At 48.8% G+C, this 17,772-nt stretch overlaps 1 protein-coding gene across 1 annotated transcript in view; it reads left to right on the plus strand.

The window, feature by feature from the left end:
• The first annotated feature begins 5,907 nt into the window (after nt 1-5,907).
• LOC119210153 (peroxisome proliferator-activated receptor gamma coactivator 1-beta) overlaps nt 5,908-17,772 on the plus strand; it is a 48,671-nt gene continuing 36,806 nt past the window's right edge. Inside the window, exon 1 of the mRNA XM_062560520.1 lies at nt 5,908-6,062. Within this exon, the coding sequence (XP_062416504.1) occupies nt 5,982-6,062 (81 nt within the window). The 5' untranslated portion in view covers nt 5,908-5,981. The remainder of the gene's footprint in view (nt 6,063-17,772) is intronic.

Below are 17,772 nucleotides of genomic sequence, written 5' to 3' on the forward strand. Positions count from 1 at the left end.
GCACAGCAACACGGGACTGATGACCGATAAAAACAAATGTCACTTCAGCTTATCCACCTTGAAATGAAAATTTTTTCTTTAAATTATTTCCCATTGCAAATTCAAGATAAAAGCTTCTATCTGCTCTTTTTATTGAAGACATTTTCTGCTCAATTTAACGCTATCTAAGAATTTCTGCACGCATAATAGAAATAGCCTCGGAACCCTATGGGAGTGCATCGACACAAACTGCATCCATGTGTCTATGTAGCAGTCGAAGCAGGTGGGGGAATTTTCTACGTACTTATTTTCCCATATAGGGATCCCACCAAAGAAAAGAGTTGTTCGAGTTGAAGGAGAAAGAAAAACAGACATCAGTGTCCCTGTACACAAACCAAACCAAGCGCTGCATTTGGGAACATTGGGAACTGGACGGCAGTGGGACTGTGTTGGCAAACACACACACACACACACACATCCCATCATCACCAAAGTGTTGGTTAAGTGAGAGAGCCAATAAAGAAAAGTGGTACACTCACAATGTATTTTTATGATAATTGGGCAGGTTCTGGGCTCAGATTGATGTCAGTTGACTCCATCTCGGTCACACACAACAGCTACTTGTGGCGGATTGTCGCCCCGCGGGAAGAAGCTCATTGGTGAGAAGTGTTTATCTGCTAAAGGGAACCCTGTTTCGCCCCTGTGTGTGTGTCTATGTGTCTGCGTGTGCGTGTGTCTGTCGAGTACCTGCAAACGGGCTCAAACAACAGACGGCCTTGGCTCGACACGTCCCCGCCGCACAGTTTGTTCTTTATTTTAACGCGAAACAGGTGTCTTGTGTGTGACGGGTCGTCCGTCAGCGTGAGACGCTGCATGGCCTCCTCCGCCGTTTGGAATCAGCGCGAGGAGTGTGAACACGGGGCTGGCGTGTGAACGCCACAGATCACGCGACGGGTTCTAATAATAGGGCCCGCGTTCTTCGATAGGTCAGTATGTGAGGCCATACCCCATGAAATCTATTCCCCCGTGCCTGTGTCCCATGCAGACCTTTTAGTAAGTATGTAATACCAACATGTGGTGATGGGAGACGGTACCTTGGTGCCTCGTGTGACGTCACCGTGACAACGCGCACCTCTCAGATACAGTCTTTGAAAGCACCACTATGCTGTGGTCAAGGTCAGCCCGTCGGCACGGTGAGTGAACGGGAAGACGGCTGCGGACACGGGGTGAATCAACCCCGGTTTCGGTGCCCGTTTTGTAAGCAGCGCGATGCCCCGGCCACAGGTCAATGTCCACCGCCGCCTCGACTGAAAGAGCTCCATGAAATCAGAGCGCTCCTCAAGGATGAGAGTTGGAAACTGATCCGGCTCTAGTACCCCAGTTGCCCAACACAGCGCATCGGGGAGGGGGGGGGGAGGTCCCCGGCGACCTCACACAACGAGAAGAGGGAAACCGACCATTTCGCTTTGATATCCATCTCCTGGATTGAATGTCTGCCCAAAAGCGCCCCCCCAACAGTTATGACGTCAGGATCCCATTTGCCTTTGCGAGGTCCTCCCTCCGATCGTCCTTCACGCCGATGACAGTTAATCTTCTTTATAATCAAAGCGCGACTTCAGTGACTCCGCGACTTTAACATCAGTCATTTGCCACTGATTGCAGTGATTTGTTATATCTTCATGGAAGCGTTTTAATCCCATAAGTGTTACACTGGTGCACACGTGATGTATTGTATTGGCCTGTTTCCCAGTGGAGTGTGTGAGGCTGCTCTGTGGCTGGACCTTCTTCAGTGAGCTGGCTGCTCCTTTGTCTATTTAAAGCTTAGAAACACTTGAATCCTTTAAGTACCGCGATGACAGAGGAGCAGTAGCACAGCGGAACAATGCGAATGGGGCATTTTAATATCTACTGTTGATTGATGAGAACAAAATGTTACCAAGACTGTGTTAAATTGATCCATCCCGAGAATATTATCATGTCGGAGGGATGGTCAGGCTGCTTCCTGTCCAGCCCTGCTCTCGTCTGGCTCGTGCAGATACTCGAGGGTACCCGTTGGACAAACCCAACAATGTTCTCAAGCAATGCAATCTTTTCAGTGTTGCAGTTAAATTCTGCCTTTGCTGAGGTTTTCTGAGAGAGGGAATTCTTCTGGTTTGTTGTTTGCATCTCCAGGATACGCTGATCTTAAACACGTGCAGCTGTGTCCCCCTGTCTCGGGCAGGTTATATTTGGAAGAGCCACCTCTCTTGACTGGATTCCTCTTTGACCGACTGCGTTTGATCTGGTGGAGTCCGAGTTGAGAGCCCACACAGACGCGTGATTCTTCGCCTACATTGGTTAATTTCAAACAATATAGCTGTGACCCCCCCCTACGCGCCTACACGGGTTTGATCTGCAGCACAAAGCTGACATCAAGAACCCGGCCAGAAGGTGCTACATAAAAAACCTTTCATGCTCTCCTTTGTATCTCATAGGTCCTACCACGGTATGGTTTTTGTTTCACATGTTTACCTCGCAATCAAAGTTTTCCCAACAATCCATGAAGACCTCCTATTTAATAAAATGCAAGACACAATATAATAAAGAAATCTTTCTTCTTGAAGTCTTAAATACTGGAATGGGCATTTAGCTCAGTCCTTTGGGAGAACACTGTGTGGTCAGCATGGAGTCCTTTTTCTATCAGTAAAATGAGGCCACAACTCGAGGTGATTTAGCAGTGTCGCCTCTGATGAAATGCCGCACTGGTCGCTAAGAAGCACCGGGGCACGTAGCAGCCTCGCTCAGCAGCCGCCTGACCTTTACACTCCGGTACGGCTCTTGGCTGTCAGCGTGGATGTTCTGGACGCTGCTAAGGAACACACCTCCTCCTCTCAGCTTACAGGTGGCCCTGCTTACAGTCCAGACCGTCCCCTTCACTGGACTTATCTGTCCTGTTGAGACATTTGTGTTGTTAGCCCCCCGTGGAACTTCCATGCACATAGTTGTGTTTCTTCTCTTTTTCGTTTTTTTATCACTTGTGTAGAGAGCTAAATATAACTACAGAATTTTTTTTTTTGTGGTCTGCAGATTTTTCCCGAAGGAGTTACTATTTTTAAAACTCAATTTGATACAATTTATGCTACTATATATTCCGTATCGCCTCACCGATCCGGCTCCCCGTTGTCCCATTAATCAGTACGCCCGCCTCACCTCTGACCTTCGACCCACTAAACTCATTCCTTGTGACACTGATGATTTGGAAGTGGAAGGCTGCTCTGTCCGTTGACCTCGCTGGCCGTCTGCCTGAACCAGAGGGCTCTCTGACGGCCAAAAAAATGTAAATACAAAACGTAGGAACACAAGACGAGAACATCATCGGCGCTCAGACTTGGAGCGGCTTTTTGGCGGCTTCTTCTGAGGCCCCCGCAGGCCGGACGACAGACGCCGCGGCTCGGTAATTTTCCAATATGCCGCCAACTCTCTCTGTAACGTCACATGTTATGTCGTATAACCGCTGAGAAACATGCAGAGGAGAAGTTATGGCAATCAAGTAAAGAATTAGATTCAAGTGAAATTGTTCGGTTTCACGCGCTGCGTCTCAAATGTGATCTCGACGCAATTCTGTTTTACTGTTTGTGGCAAAAATGGACTCTCTGATTCTGAGGGTATGATGTCAAAAATCTGATGGATGTTAGCTGAAGACTAAAGGTGCCTTTTTTACAGAAAGGACTTCCTTTGACTTCTTTACATGTTTGATGAGGAGATCAAGCTGTGGTTCGCCATGTTTTCTTCAGCTGGCTTCGCTCTATGCGTACCTTAACAAGCACTTATTTCAATGCACCTTTTGATTTCAGCAATGAAACACGTAGAAACAAAGTCAGAGATTCAAGTCATCGTTTTGGATTAAAATGAATATGCTCATTAACTGCAGTCTCATCAACACGAAAGGGGAAGAGGTAACTTCCGTTTAACAGGTTATTATCAGAAGTCAGAAGACATTAACACTTCCTCTCTTTTGACTCAAAATATTTAAAATAAACACGCATTTTAAGGTATTGTTTATAGATTAAAAAACGTAGCCGTAGCAGCACGCGCACATTGCTGTAAGGTCAGTTTTTTATGGCGTTTGCTGACCAACACACTCACGGAGCACATAAGGCCTGTGCTGCAATGCAGTGATAATGTCACAATCACCACCAGCTAATGTGCGTGTGTCCTCATGCGATTTAAATAACTCCACTAACAGAATAATACAAAAATAAAAAAAACGTAAACAAATCCCACATTAGCGTTTAGCCTCGTGTAACAGGTTTGGTGCATGAAGTCATAGGATGCGTATTTTAAAGAATATTGTAATGATAATTTTTTATAAGCGGATCGAGTGAAAGCTGAGCGAGCTGCTTGCTCTGAGAAACATTCAACCACCAAAGAGTCTTTGTTCTCACTGACATGAAACTGATATGGGTTTATTTTGTAAGCTGGGTGTTGTTGTTGTTTTTCACCCCACAAACGTCTTGAACACGCTGGAAACAAATGCAGACTTTTGGTGAAAATCCCAGAAACAAAAATAACAGTTTTATTGTATGTTAAGGGATCCTTCTCCAACAACACAAAAGATTACGGCATCAGTGTTGTGACAGAAGTACCTGATGAGATTCTTTTCACAAAGGCAGCAGCTAATTTTATCAGCTAAGTGACTGACAGAAGTTGGTTTGGCGGTTGCCCGGCAACAGTAACAGGACACAGCCAACACTTAATGTCCATGCAGGCTATCGGAAAACAAAGGCAGAGCGGCTCGACGGTAGGTATTTTTTTTCAAGCGTTCGACGCGTGTCCCGAGTGAGCGCACAGCTCTTCTGTTCCCGGGAACGTCTGAAGTCGATGGTTTGAACATCAGGAAACTATTGAAGGGGATGGGAAAAGGTTTGGTTTTGGCCTGCAGTTTCTGGCTCTGATACCACAAACATTTTGGATTGTTTACCGCATCGAAGCAGATAAAATAGTGTTACAGCAATCGCAAACTTAAAAAACATGCCGCTGCAACAGTAAATGTAAACGCAGTGAACTATCTGTCTCGCTTTATGCGCGCAAAAGAAGACAATACAACATCCCCTCAGAATGTAAATAAGAAAAAAGTCAAAGTCATCAGGACTCGCGTGATTTTGCCGTCTATACCATACTATGGAATGAACTGTCAATCACACTATCCCCGCCCTGAAGCATCCCCTGCTATAAGGTCTATTGGACTAAATGGATAATAATTTACTAAATAAACATCATGCCGTATTGAAGACTTGAAACTAGAGATTGAGACCCTAAACAACATTGTTTACAATGTTTACTGAGGGAATACATCAAGAGAGAAGTAGAGTTATTTTCACATAGACTTCTATAGGACCAGAGGAGTCTCCCCCTGGTGGTCACTAGAGAAAATGCCAAACACTTCCACGGCACTTCACCAAATCTTCATCGATGATCAGGGTCATCAGATCACATTGTGGTAGTAAAAGAAATAAAATTACAAGAAGCTTCAAAACTGCATTTACTTGACATGAAAATTATTGTTATCGTAACTGGACCATTGACAATCTCTCTTTCTTTAACTTTTTAATTGGTCTCTTTGTACGGATTACTTTTTTTAAAGTATTTTTCATTATTATTTAAAAAATAGAAATCCCTCCATTTGCAATAGACACCTACGCTGAATAATACTTCAATAATCATTACTAAATTAAATTGCACTGAGGTTAAATGAATCCCCCTGGATCCACAGCTTTGACCCCTGGGGGTCCCCGGATCCCCACTTTGGAGAACCGCATGGCTCATAACGCCTCTGTTTGTGCTCTCTCTCTCTCTCTCTCTCTCTCTCTCTCTCTCTCTCTCTCTCTCTGTGTGTGTGTGTGTGTGTGTGTAAACAGATGCGCCCCCTGCAGGCGGCCCTCCCCCACTGCACCTCTTCCTCCTCCTCCTCCTCCTCTCCTATACTCCGCTCTCTGACTCCGCGGCTCCTCATTCACTAGAAGATGGCGGACTGCGCTCCACTATTAGATGAGGAACTCTCGTCCTTCGTTTTCAATTACCTGACAGAAAACTCCGGCAGCCAGGTAAGAGTCGCCGCCCGCCCGGACGCACCGCGGAGCGGGCCCGGGCTGCCCGCTCCGCGGTGCAGCTCCCCGCACGTCCCCCCGGCCGCGGTGCGCGCTGCAGCCGGTTGATGCGAAGCCTTTCGCCGGCTTGTCAGCAGCATCTCAGCAGGCTCAGCGCGACCCGGCGCCTCAACTGCGTGCGTGTTGTGCATGCGTGAATGTCTTCTGTGCCTTGACGTCTGGCTTTTTTTTTTTTTTTCTTGTCCGCCGGGCAATTGAATGTTCATTTGACGGCTTGAAAGGAATACACGGGATCGTGGCAGCGGAGAGCAGCCGGCGTGTCGCTGCTCGCGGAGGATTATTTGGTATTCAAGGGGGCGCTTCGGAAACTTTTGACGCATTCTTGAGGGGAAAGTTCGATGCCGGGGATTCGGCGCACGTGGTTGGCGTCCACGCGCGTAGACCCGCTTCAAGGGCTGTTATGATCGCGTGGCATTATGTTACATATCCTCAAAACCGCAGGGGCTGAAAAAGAAAACACCGGGAGAAAAGACTCTATAATCGGCTTTGATATCGTGTTTGTATTTATAATTCTCGCCAAATCTAAACTATTTTTTAATACAATAAAGTGTGTTCTTGGGAAGGAAACACTGCAAAACATGCCTTGTGATGTTCTTGATCCACTCCACTGTAAGCAGCTTGCCTGCCATGGCGCCGCGGGCTTAAGGACGCTGCGCGCTGGGTACGTGCCCGCCGCTCGGTGCGCGTTGCGTCTTAACCGACTCGGTGCTCGGCTCATATCGGTAAAGGTGTCAGACGAGGTCCTGCGTGCCAGTGGGGTGCAGGAGCGGGGTGGGGGCGGGGGGCGAAGCAGCTGAGAAAGTTAGTGCGTTTCGTAGTTTTCGTAACCGTTTGCGTAATCGTTCGTGCAACGGTTACAAAACGTTAGACCGGTTCACGCTGTCGTCGGCCGGGGCTAACCGGAAAGACGGCGGATTCTCCGGTTGCGTCTCCCGAGGGCTGAATAGGACTTCATCGACCGTGGCGCGCCGCGGGGATGGGATTTTGCACCAAATTTCGACATAAACGACAAACTGGGTTCGGAAACCCCTTAAAATTCCGGGATCCCCCCCCCCCTCCCCGCGCTCATTGGCTCCGACGTGCAACGCGCACAGCACACGGTGCTCTTTGGAAGCGGGATGCGTGCCGCACGTCGAGCGGCTCTTATTGAGGCACCAAGGGAAGTTTTACAACTGGCGGTAATCCCGGAATAATCTGCTGCTCGAGACCCCCGCGGATGGGCGGCAGCGAGCGGCGTTCACCCGTCTGTGGAAACGGAGCTTTCGTGCGCGTGGAGGGATGCACTGCACCCATCTGCACCTTCCACCCGCACGAAAACACATCCCGTGCACGTGAAGCAATAAGAACGACCTGTCATTAGAAAACAGGACCCCCCCCCCCCCCCCCCCCCGCTGTTACTGCATCACGTCAGCGTGACGTCAGATTGCGTCTTGATGATTGGTACTGTATTTTCTGTGATTTGGCGGTCATCAGGAGGTGGGGGTGGAGCGTGTGTATATATATATATATAGATGTGGGGTGAGGGGGGGCTGTCAGTGCTGTGTGTCATCTTAAGCAGGTTACTTCAAAGGGTGGTGGTGGGATCCAGGGAGACGCGTGCTATTTATAACACACATACAGATGTGCCTATCCAACAGGTGAACGAGGAGACAGGAATAATGCCCAAATACTGGAAGATAACGACTTGGTAACACACCGTGGTGAGATCATACAGTACCACGCAGTGACGCACATTGATATTTCGTCCCGTCCTATGACACCACTCAACTAAATTATACAATTATACACGGGTATAGGACCACACTGGGTGCCTTTTGAGTTCATTAAATGGTTTAAGATCAGATAGATTTAGGTACTTGTGTGCCTCATAAATCACCACAAAATTCCTACAGGGACATTCACTTACTTCCACTTGGGACCCCATTGATCATCTATGACATCATGCTGTTCCTGGCGTTTTTCCCTCAGACTGCTCCCAAAAAGAGGAGGTGGTCAACGGGACCTCGTCGTTTGGCGTTTTGATCGTAGCCATCTTGGTTCTTGTTCTGAGGGGTTTTCTTTTGTCGTTGGCTTCCGTTTCTTCAGAACCAGAGCCCCCCCCCCCCCACCCCATGGTTGTACAACCCACTTGTTGGAAAAGCCCCATATCATTCAAACAAAAATGTTATTTAAACATATTTTAAAGACCTCAGACTCTTCACAGACACCAGCTCACGCCACCTGGGCCGCTGTGGCTGGGATGGAACGCTGCGACATGAAGCTTTCGACTTGGGTGTAAAGTCCTTGAGTGACACACACAGCACCAAAGATCCAGGAGAAAAGAACAGGGAAATGAAATCTAAGTGCACATTGTATCACTGCTTAAGTTCTTTCTCCATGTGTGGTCTGATAAGGTTATCTGTTCCACAAACGCAGCGTTAATATTTACTCGGGGTCATTACGGCTGTCTGGTGGCTTTCTCCTCGTGTCGCTCTCTCTCTCTCTCTCTCTCTCTCTCTCTCTCAGTGTGTGTCTATGCAGCTCGCCCCTGCCGGCCGGTTTTTGTAATACTACTCTTTCCTCGTGACTGGAGTTACAGAACGAGGCTACTGCAGTCATGTGAGTTGTAGTGGAGGGAGGGAGGGAGGGAGAGAGAGGGCGGGGGGGGAGGGAGGCGTTACACGTGACGTAGAGGAGTGACAGGCGGTCCCTCAGCCCTCCTGCTCCTCACATGTGACCACTTCCTCCCCGCTCTCTCTCTCTCTCTCTCTCTCTCTGTGTGTGTCACACAGTCTCTCCCTCTTACACGCGCTTACTGTAATTCATCCCATTCAACGTGTCCCCTTTTTTTCATCTTCCTGTACGTCAGACGGCGTTTACGAAACTGTTTTCGACACAAAGTGGGTTTATTGCGCGTAAAAAATAAAAAAAAGTCATTGAAAAACCGAACCTGTCGCTCCGTTCTTTTGGCTTTCCATGTGATTGCGTTGGTTGTTGAGACCAGAAAGGCTGTGGCCCACCGGTGATGTGACTGAGCACGTGGACCCGATGTCTGAGGCCTCGCGCTGGTGCATGCGACGCCATGCTGGGGTCCATCACCACGTCTCCGCTCGTTACTGATGGCGGAAAGGCTCATGTTAAAAAGACTCCCAGCATCCCCCCCCCCCCCTTCCACCCACCCTGCTGTAACAGGACACAACCAGCCGAGGGGCACATGCCGGTGAATTATTACCTACTTTGCCTTTCACTTTCGCAGCAGAGCAACCTTGAAGAGAAAGTCACATGTGTGGAACAACGCGGATTGTGGTCTCGGGTCAGAAGGCATCGCGACAAAGGGGGAACCTCGCTCGCTTTGAAGCCGTTTCCTTTTTTTTTTTTGAGTGCAATTCACGTCTGGAAGTCAAGTTTCCCCACGGCGTTTATGACAGTTTTATCAAAACGTGCATCCCAAGTTTTCCTGCTCCGCTGCTCTGCTGTAAAACTTGGACTAAAGTCCAAATGCTTGATGGATTCTGGGGAGTAGAGCTGCCGCATCATCACCATAGTTGCTTTCTATTTGAACTTTTAACTGAACTGAAAAGGTGTGAAACACAAATAAGTGGGCAGTCTCACCCTGAGCGAGTCTGTGGATTGAAAGTTGACACAGACCAGTAATTGGAAAACGTTTTGTTCCCAGACACCAACAAATGACTCATTTACTGGCTTTCCTGTTTGCTTCCTCTGTGCCCAAAGTTACAGGTTATTATAAAGTAAACTAATCAGCTCTCGAGTGCTTAAGACGTTAATTGCGTTTCTGAAACGATGCCTACACGTTACAAATGGAAAACTTAATAAAGCTTAAAGCTATTACTGGGCTCCTGTGTAGCCTTATAGAGCCTTGTTCTGCCAGTCAGCACTCCATCCCATAACCTTCGAGCCCCTCTGTCTGTGTGTGTGTGTGTTCTCACACAGCAGGCGGTCAGATCTCATCCTGTCCTGGGTGGTCACGTCCAATGAAAGCTCATTCCAGTGAGAACCACCTTGGCAAAGGTGAACAGGGCTCGACACGCTCTTGCTGGCGACCAGGCGTTAGCTCGGATGTCACAATAGGCTCGCTATTTCCTTTTGGTTGCTATTTTTCCGTGACCACAGAAACCTGTTCTTTATTTAAATATCACTAATGCAACCGCATTAAAAGGCGTATTCATTTTAGTTTGCTGTGATTAAAAAAAAAAAAAAAGTGGACTCCTCACTGGCAGCAGGAAGTCGGTGAGTAAAGAACAGGCCTTTGGTGGTGGAGGCGGGTGCTGTCGGCCTCCTTCTCCCTCCACTGGTTTTTGTTCTGCACCTCCACGGCGCGTTGTCACCACACCCCGCTCCCCGAGTGCAAGCCGTCCGTCTGAGTCGTGATGCGCAGGGCTGCGGCGCCAAAGCGAAGCATCTCTCTCATATGAGATGAGAGACATTTTCTGGCGTCCGTCTGGCGTCGTTGTGGATGCAGTATGATGATGCGATACAGATCGGGGGGTCAAACTTTACAGGGGTCGCAGGGGGGGGGGGGAGCAGTGTGTCAGGCAGAGCCAATTCCCGGAGAGCAAGATAGCAAAAGCGACTGGCTGTAAAATGTCTTGTCATTGCATTTCCTCTGCGTACCTCGCTGCGGGAGGGCCTAATGTCTCTGTACGCTGAAGCGTGTCTGACCCTGTGTGTGTGTGTGTGTGTGTGTGTGTGGCACTCTGCATACGACCTCTTCCTCCCTAATCCCTTTGAGGTTGGTGTAGCATCCGGCTAGGACGCCGTGTGAGTACGCGTAGGACACCGACTGCATGTCGCTGTAGCTAACATGCTAGCAGAGGCAGGTGAGGGCTCTCTCAATAATTAATGTCAGCTGTTCACTCGGGCCTGCGCCCTATGATGGCTCTCTCTCTCTCACACACACACACACACACACATTGGGGGAGCGCCTGTCCAGATTAAACATAAGAGCTGTGGTTTTAAGATTAAAGATATTGAGATTATAGTGATCTCTTGATATCTCCTTCTCTGGCGTGCTCATGGAAAGGCTCCTGACTTCTTTGTTAGTGCAGTCTGTTCTTAGCCTTGTTAGCTATCTCCATTACCTGAAATTCCAGGTCCATGTATTTATCTAAGTGTACTAAAGCTGAGGTAAATGCCTCATCGCAGGGTGACGGTCACGGGGGTGAATGTCCCCATTCCAGGGTCACACAGTGTCAGCAAAACAAACCGCTCTCAGGAGGAGCAGAAGCGCCGCTCGAACCGAGCAAAGCGGGGCTTCATTGCGTGTTTTACAGCGAGAGGCAACAGAGCCGGTGATGGAGCCGGGCTTCTGTTAGGAATTCATCGGCTGCCTTTTTCGCAGTCTTAATTTATATGAAAATCTGTTCGCGCACGGCACCGCGTTCCAGCTTGTTGCCGCTCTCGCTGTGACTCAGTGAGGTGTGAGGATGTGAATGTCTCTCTCTCTCTCTCTCTCTCTCTCTCAACAGATTATATATTTTACAGTGCTGTGATTCACTGTTATCCCCCCATCATCGCTGCATCTCCATCTTTGGTTTTTTGGCATTTATATGCTGGCGGACCGCAAAGAATTCATCACCTTGGTTTCATACGGTTAAATAATGGTGAGCAGAGTCCTGTGTAAAGAGCCATCTGGGTGGACTAGGGAGCAACAAGGCGAATAAGTTGGCAGGACGTGGATCCCAATAGGGGCCCAGAAGAAAAGTTTTCCCGCCCACTTTTGATGCCTCTTGTGTTGCTCTTGTGCAACTATTGGCCTTCATGTTCAGAAATCCCAATAAAGTCCCAACATTTTCGCTGTGTGTGCATTGTGCGTTGAGAAATTCGCCGTTGTTGATCCAAAATGGGTCCTCCGAGTAATCTGCGAACGCAAGCTGTCAATGACATCATCATGTCAACTTCGGGTCTGTAGCTGCCTCGATGCCGTAACAGACAGGTGGGACGATGAACGTTAGTCTAGTTTTATTTCTCAAAATTAGCTAACCAACCAACCCACTGTTGGGTTCCAAGTGATCACAACCACTTGTGTGATGTCTAAATAGCCGCAGCTTTTTTTGTGTTTTACTGGAATAACATTGAAGCAAATCCACTGTGATGAGTGACCCTAGTCACGTGATCGCTGCACATATCTCTCATCTAAATTCCCGTGTTTATGTGTGTGTGTGTTTGTGTGCCATCTGTCCTCAGCTAACCTTTACTATCAATCTGTATTCATCACAGGGACCCTGTTGCTATATTGACAGTGTCAACACGTGAGCCAGTCCCCCCCCGCACATGCACGCACGTACCAGCGCCCGTGCTCACACAGATACACGCAGCTTTGCACAACACCTGGGGGAGCAAGGGGGGGGGGGGGGGTTGAGGGAGAGGGAATCCAATCTCACCCCGAAGCTCAGGGCTTTGCAGGGATGCGTGCGCAGGCCCAGCGAGCCGGCTGCCCTATTTCTTCGAATCTCTCCTCCTCCGTTACCTGATTTAACACAGGGGGCAGCCACCGGGGACGCGTCTTATTTTAAAGCAGGGAAAGGCTGCGGCTCTTTACTAAAATATTTGCAGAGATGAGAGGTAGACGAGATGAGCAGGATGCTGATTTCCGAAGCGACGTGGCGGCGTGGCGTGGCGTGGTGGAGGGTGGGTGGCGGGGCTGGTGTTAGCCAGCTCTGCACATCTGCACAGGAAGTGTAAGAGGAGATTATACGCCTATATTTCTGGTAGTATAATGCAGTTAGAACCATGTTTAAATGATGCTTGGTTTGGGATGCATCTCAATCCACGATGTTGGTCTCTCTCTCTCTCTCTCTCTTTCTCTCTCGTTCTCTCCTTGACATCTTGCCAGTGTTTCGGCTGGGGCTCGCCCCGACTTTGCTGTCGGACAGATTGAGTCGTAAAGATGTAAGAGGCAAGCGTCCAAGTGCACAAGCACACCGTCCTCTGACAACACTTTAGCCCGGCCGGACCAATGAAGGGACGCACTTATACATACAGATATATACAGGTACATGTGTATATATGAACATAAAGAGAGAGAGAGAGGGAGATACACAGCTGATTTACCAACTAAAACGAACACCAGTGTGTATTTTCCCTCCCAATAATCCACTGGTCCAGCAGGATTACTGTGTGTGATTACGACTCATGCTGCTCAAGGTTAGGGATTACAGGGAGCGTTCTTGGCTGATGCAGAGCTTCTGAGCGGTTCCTCTGCTGGTCTTCAAGGAGCAACGCAGCAGCAGGGACGTGAGGTTGTCCACACACTGCTCCACTCTCTGTCCTCGCCCTACTGGTAGCAGTGGTGACGCAGGCGGAAACCTCCAGGTCTCATGAACTTGTTGTTGATGTTCATTTTGGTCTCTTTCGCGGCGCTGGTCGTAGCATCAACAGTACCGGTCGCACAACATGCTGTAAACTGCGGTAGTAGGAGCAGTAACTGTACGGCGGTGCAGTAGTAAAGGAAACCTGTTGTTGTATAACTGTAGAAACAGTAGAGTATGATACCTGCAGTAGTTGTTTACTACATTTGTAGTTGTTGTAAAGGCCCTCGTAGTGGTACTAGTGCTTGTGTCTGCGGTTTTTAGAAGTAGTACTATTGGTGGTGCCAGTAGCATCAGCGATAATCTCCATGTGACCGTTAAGCAGGTCTGTTTATAGTTTAAACACGGTTGGTCCGTGTCTATTGTCGCCTCCACGGCTGCACCCTCCAATGTGATGTGTGTGTGTGTGTGTCTGTGCGTGTGTGTGTCTGGTCTCAAGGGCACGAGGGAAACGGTTGAAGGAAATTTCCATGGCGTAGTGCATGTGGCCGCGAGGACAAGACGCCACACGCACACAGACACACACACACACACGCGCGCACACATATGCCAGCATGGCACGTAACCGTGGCAACCAGGTGCCGCGGGACGGCGCCCACTGGCTTGTGCGAACACGCACTGTTGCCGCAGTAATCTTAAAGCACGGCTTATCACATTCAGTAGTTGTATGTGATATAGTTTGATGCATAGCACACACACACACAGACACACACACACGCACACATGTTCGTGGCTATGGCGGTTTGATTCCCTGAGCCTGTGTGTGTGTGTGTGTGTGTGTGTGTGTGTGAGTGTCAAAGTGTCTTTGGGCAGGTAGTCCCTTACATGGCAGCCGCTGGTTTCATTGGGCGAATTAATTATGTCACATGGCGTGAGAGTCTATTCATTCATTCATTTCCTCCTCCACGAGTCCACTGTTACAGCGGTTTGTGTTTTAGACGTTGACGTGTGTGTGTGCGGGGGGTTCATATTCCATCTGGATTCAATCTCCAGCCAAAATGAAAGAGATCCTCACCTACAAGGGCTCCGAAGTAACTTAGTTACCACAAACTGACGTAATAACTCATGGGATATTAATAAAAGTCCTCTCTGTAGGAGAAAATGCAATAAAATAAATGATAGTCTCCCGATAATTCCATTTTACTGATAATTAATAAAGATAAACACATTAGGGTGGGGTTGGTGCGCAGTGATGTGGCTCCGGAGCCTTTTTTGGGGGGCTTGACGATGGAAAGTTTAGACTGTGTGTGTGTGTGTGTGTGTGTGTGTGTCTGTGTGTGGGTGGAAGTCAAGCTGCATGCTTCTACCTGCACCAAACAGAGAGAGTCAGGGAGGTGGAACGGTTAACACAGATATTTATTTACGATGCACGCACACACACACACACACACACACACACACACACACACACACACACACACACACATGTTAGCATTCATGTCATGCGTGCGAGTACTGACATGTTCCCAATAAGCTGCTTCCTAACTGGTAGGTTTCCACTACCCTGCCGGTGCCCGTAATTATTCTCCTTCTTTATACGTTGTCATCCACTCCCTCCATTCATCTCTCTCTCTCTCTCTCTCTCTCTCTCTCTCTCTCGCTCATTGACCTACTTCCCAAAGGCTGCTGAGGCTTGCGTGACCACAGCGCTCGGTGCCACCGTGATACGGCATTACGTAAACGCTACACACGTGCACGCAGCTTGCACATGAACACATTTACCGCCGGACACGTTTAAGAGTGGGGAGCTGCTTGACCACAGATATTTGTAGAGGCGCAAGAAGCAAATAGGATCATGTCCCCGCGGTAATAAATGACCACCGAGCCCTGGTGACGGTGTGAAACTGAAATAACTCACCATGGCGACTTTTCAACTTCCCCTCGTACGCTCGTTTCTGCAGAGGGGAACTCAGACGTCATGTGACTCGACGCGACCGCCGTGTTTGTTTTCGTCCGCTGCAACAAACTATTTCACGTGAGCCCCCCCCCCCCCCACCCCTCCAAACACCCCTCACTCTGTTATCTGAAGCTCAGTCGGATTCGGGGATTGATTCAGTAAATTGCAACAATACGCTGTAATGGCTCAAATTGAGACTTGAGGTTCAGGTAAAGGAGGAAATGATTTCAAATCAATCAGCCCCGAGGTTGTTACTTTTGTGTGTGTCTCTCTCTCTCTCTCTCTCTCTTTCTCTCCCTCTCCCTCCCGGCTCTCTCACATGCCGAGTGTGCGTGTGCTAGAGGATGCGTTGTAACAACGTGAAACGCAGCCTTTGAGGGCTCCGCTGGTGTTCGAGTGCGTCTGAGTGTGTGCGTGTGTGTGTGTGTGTGTGTGTGTGTGTAAATATGTGCTCCTCCTCCTCCTGCTGTTGGACACTGAATGCTAATGGAGCATCTCGAACAGCTGAGTACTTCTTCAGGCCGGATCGCCGTGTCCTGGTTTCATCGCCGCCGTCGGAAAGAGATTTCAGAATCAGTATTGGGATGAAAAAAAGAAGAAGAAGGTCTCAGAACGTCTCCGGCTGACAAGTTTGAGTCAGTGAGTTAAAGGGCTGCGTGATCTCAAGTATTCTCAAACGTAACGTCATCCCTCTCGCCGGTCGCTTCTTGCCAAACTCCCTCCCTCCCTCTCAATTTGCTGTGGTCACACCTTTCACCCTTCCACCGATTCATTCGCCTTCTCTTCAATGTCGCCATTGCTCTCTCTCTCTCTCTCCCTCTTTCCTCGCATTTGTCCTGAATGTCGCTGCCTGGTTTGAGATAGCAGTTTATCGGGTCACACACACACATACACACACACACACACACACACTCACACACACACACGAGCGCGCACGTTGACATGTGCGAGTGACCGTAAGTGAGTGACGGATGTTTCGTCAATCAGACGGGGGGGATTTGGGATTTCCACAGCTCACACGGACAGGATCGCTGTCACAGGCCGACAGGCGACTGACACGGCCCGGGGGGGTACAGAGAGGGAGGGGGGGGGGGGGGGAGTCTGGGAGTCCTCATGGTCTGATGGCTTATCGATTCCTCTGCAGGTGATTTTTGGGAGGAGGACGATCGGGGCGGGAAGACAGAGAGCAAACAGAAGAGGCCGACAGGTGAGAGAGGCAGTGAAGTGAAGACAGACTCTCATATTTCCCTCCTGAAAAAAGAGATGGAAAACCAATGACCTTTGTTCTACTCAACTTAAAAAGTTAAAAAGAAATGAAAGTTCTTGTTTTGAGGACGGAAAAAAGGAAGGACGTGAGAATATGAAGGACAGCTCTGGTTAGAGAACCCGAGCTTATCAGTAAGCCGTGGAAAAATAACATTTCGCCCCTTAGTGAACTTCCAGGGTGAAAAGTAGCCATTTATGGCGGCGGTTTCTTCTGAAGTTTTAACTGGGCCAATGACTAAGCCTGCGAAGGGGCCTTTATGGCCATCGTCGTGGGGAGCGGAGGGGAGCCTCATCCGCGCTGACGAGCACCTTTGGTTGCTCCTGTCCCGAAAAATGCAAGACTTAATTAGCCTGAGTGATGCTCATATTCCACCCAATAAAATAAGCTTGGAAAAAGGTATATCGCACATTCTGATGTATTCAAGAGGCCTTTAAACTGACGATTGAGACGATGAACTGTGTGGATATTCTGTGGATACTGAGTCGTTTATTCTGGGAATATATCAAGAGAGAAGTAGATTCATTTTCTCACACACCTCTGTGGAGTCACTATTACAGAGATCGCAGGTGTGAAATGCTTCAGTATTGTCTTTTCTCTTCAGAAGCAGAGCTCCTTTGGGCCTCGGTGAGTTAAATGAGGGAGCCGTAGCTGGCCATGCGGGACTAATGGTACCAGTTGAAAGGCCCCTTTTCATGCTATTTGATGCTCAGGTCGGCGCCAGGCCGGCCTCCTCGCCATTGTGTTTGGATGCTGTCACTGCCGTATTGTCCGGTAATGTAGTGAACTGCCTACTAGGAAGACTGAATGAGCACCCTATCAGTGTGTTTGGGAGGGGGGGGGGGCATGTGTGGGTGTGTGTGTCCTTAGAATAGCAGCTTTGCTTCGATTCATTAGTGCCGTTGCCAGCAGCCGAATGAGGTGCGAACACCTCGGATACCGGCGGCGAAAAAGCTCCAACGTGTCTTACAGCACGTCGCAGGAGACTCACTTTTTCAGATTTTTAGCATTTAAAATGATGACAGTATTTCCTGCCAATGGATCAAAAATCCAAGTTTGACACGGCTCCCCAAATATTAGTGAGAAAGAAACACAAATAGAAAAGACGACTAAAGGTTTGCATGGGAACATCCTCCACCAAATTTACAAATCTGCAAGGCGACAGCATGTGCACTTCCA

The sequence above is a fragment of the Pungitius pungitius genome, chromosome 2 (genome assembly GCF_949316345.1).
Source record: "Pungitius pungitius chromosome 2, fPunPun2.1, whole genome shotgun sequence".
NCBI classification, from domain to species: Eukaryota; Metazoa; Chordata; class Actinopteri; order Perciformes; family Gasterosteidae; genus Pungitius; species Pungitius pungitius.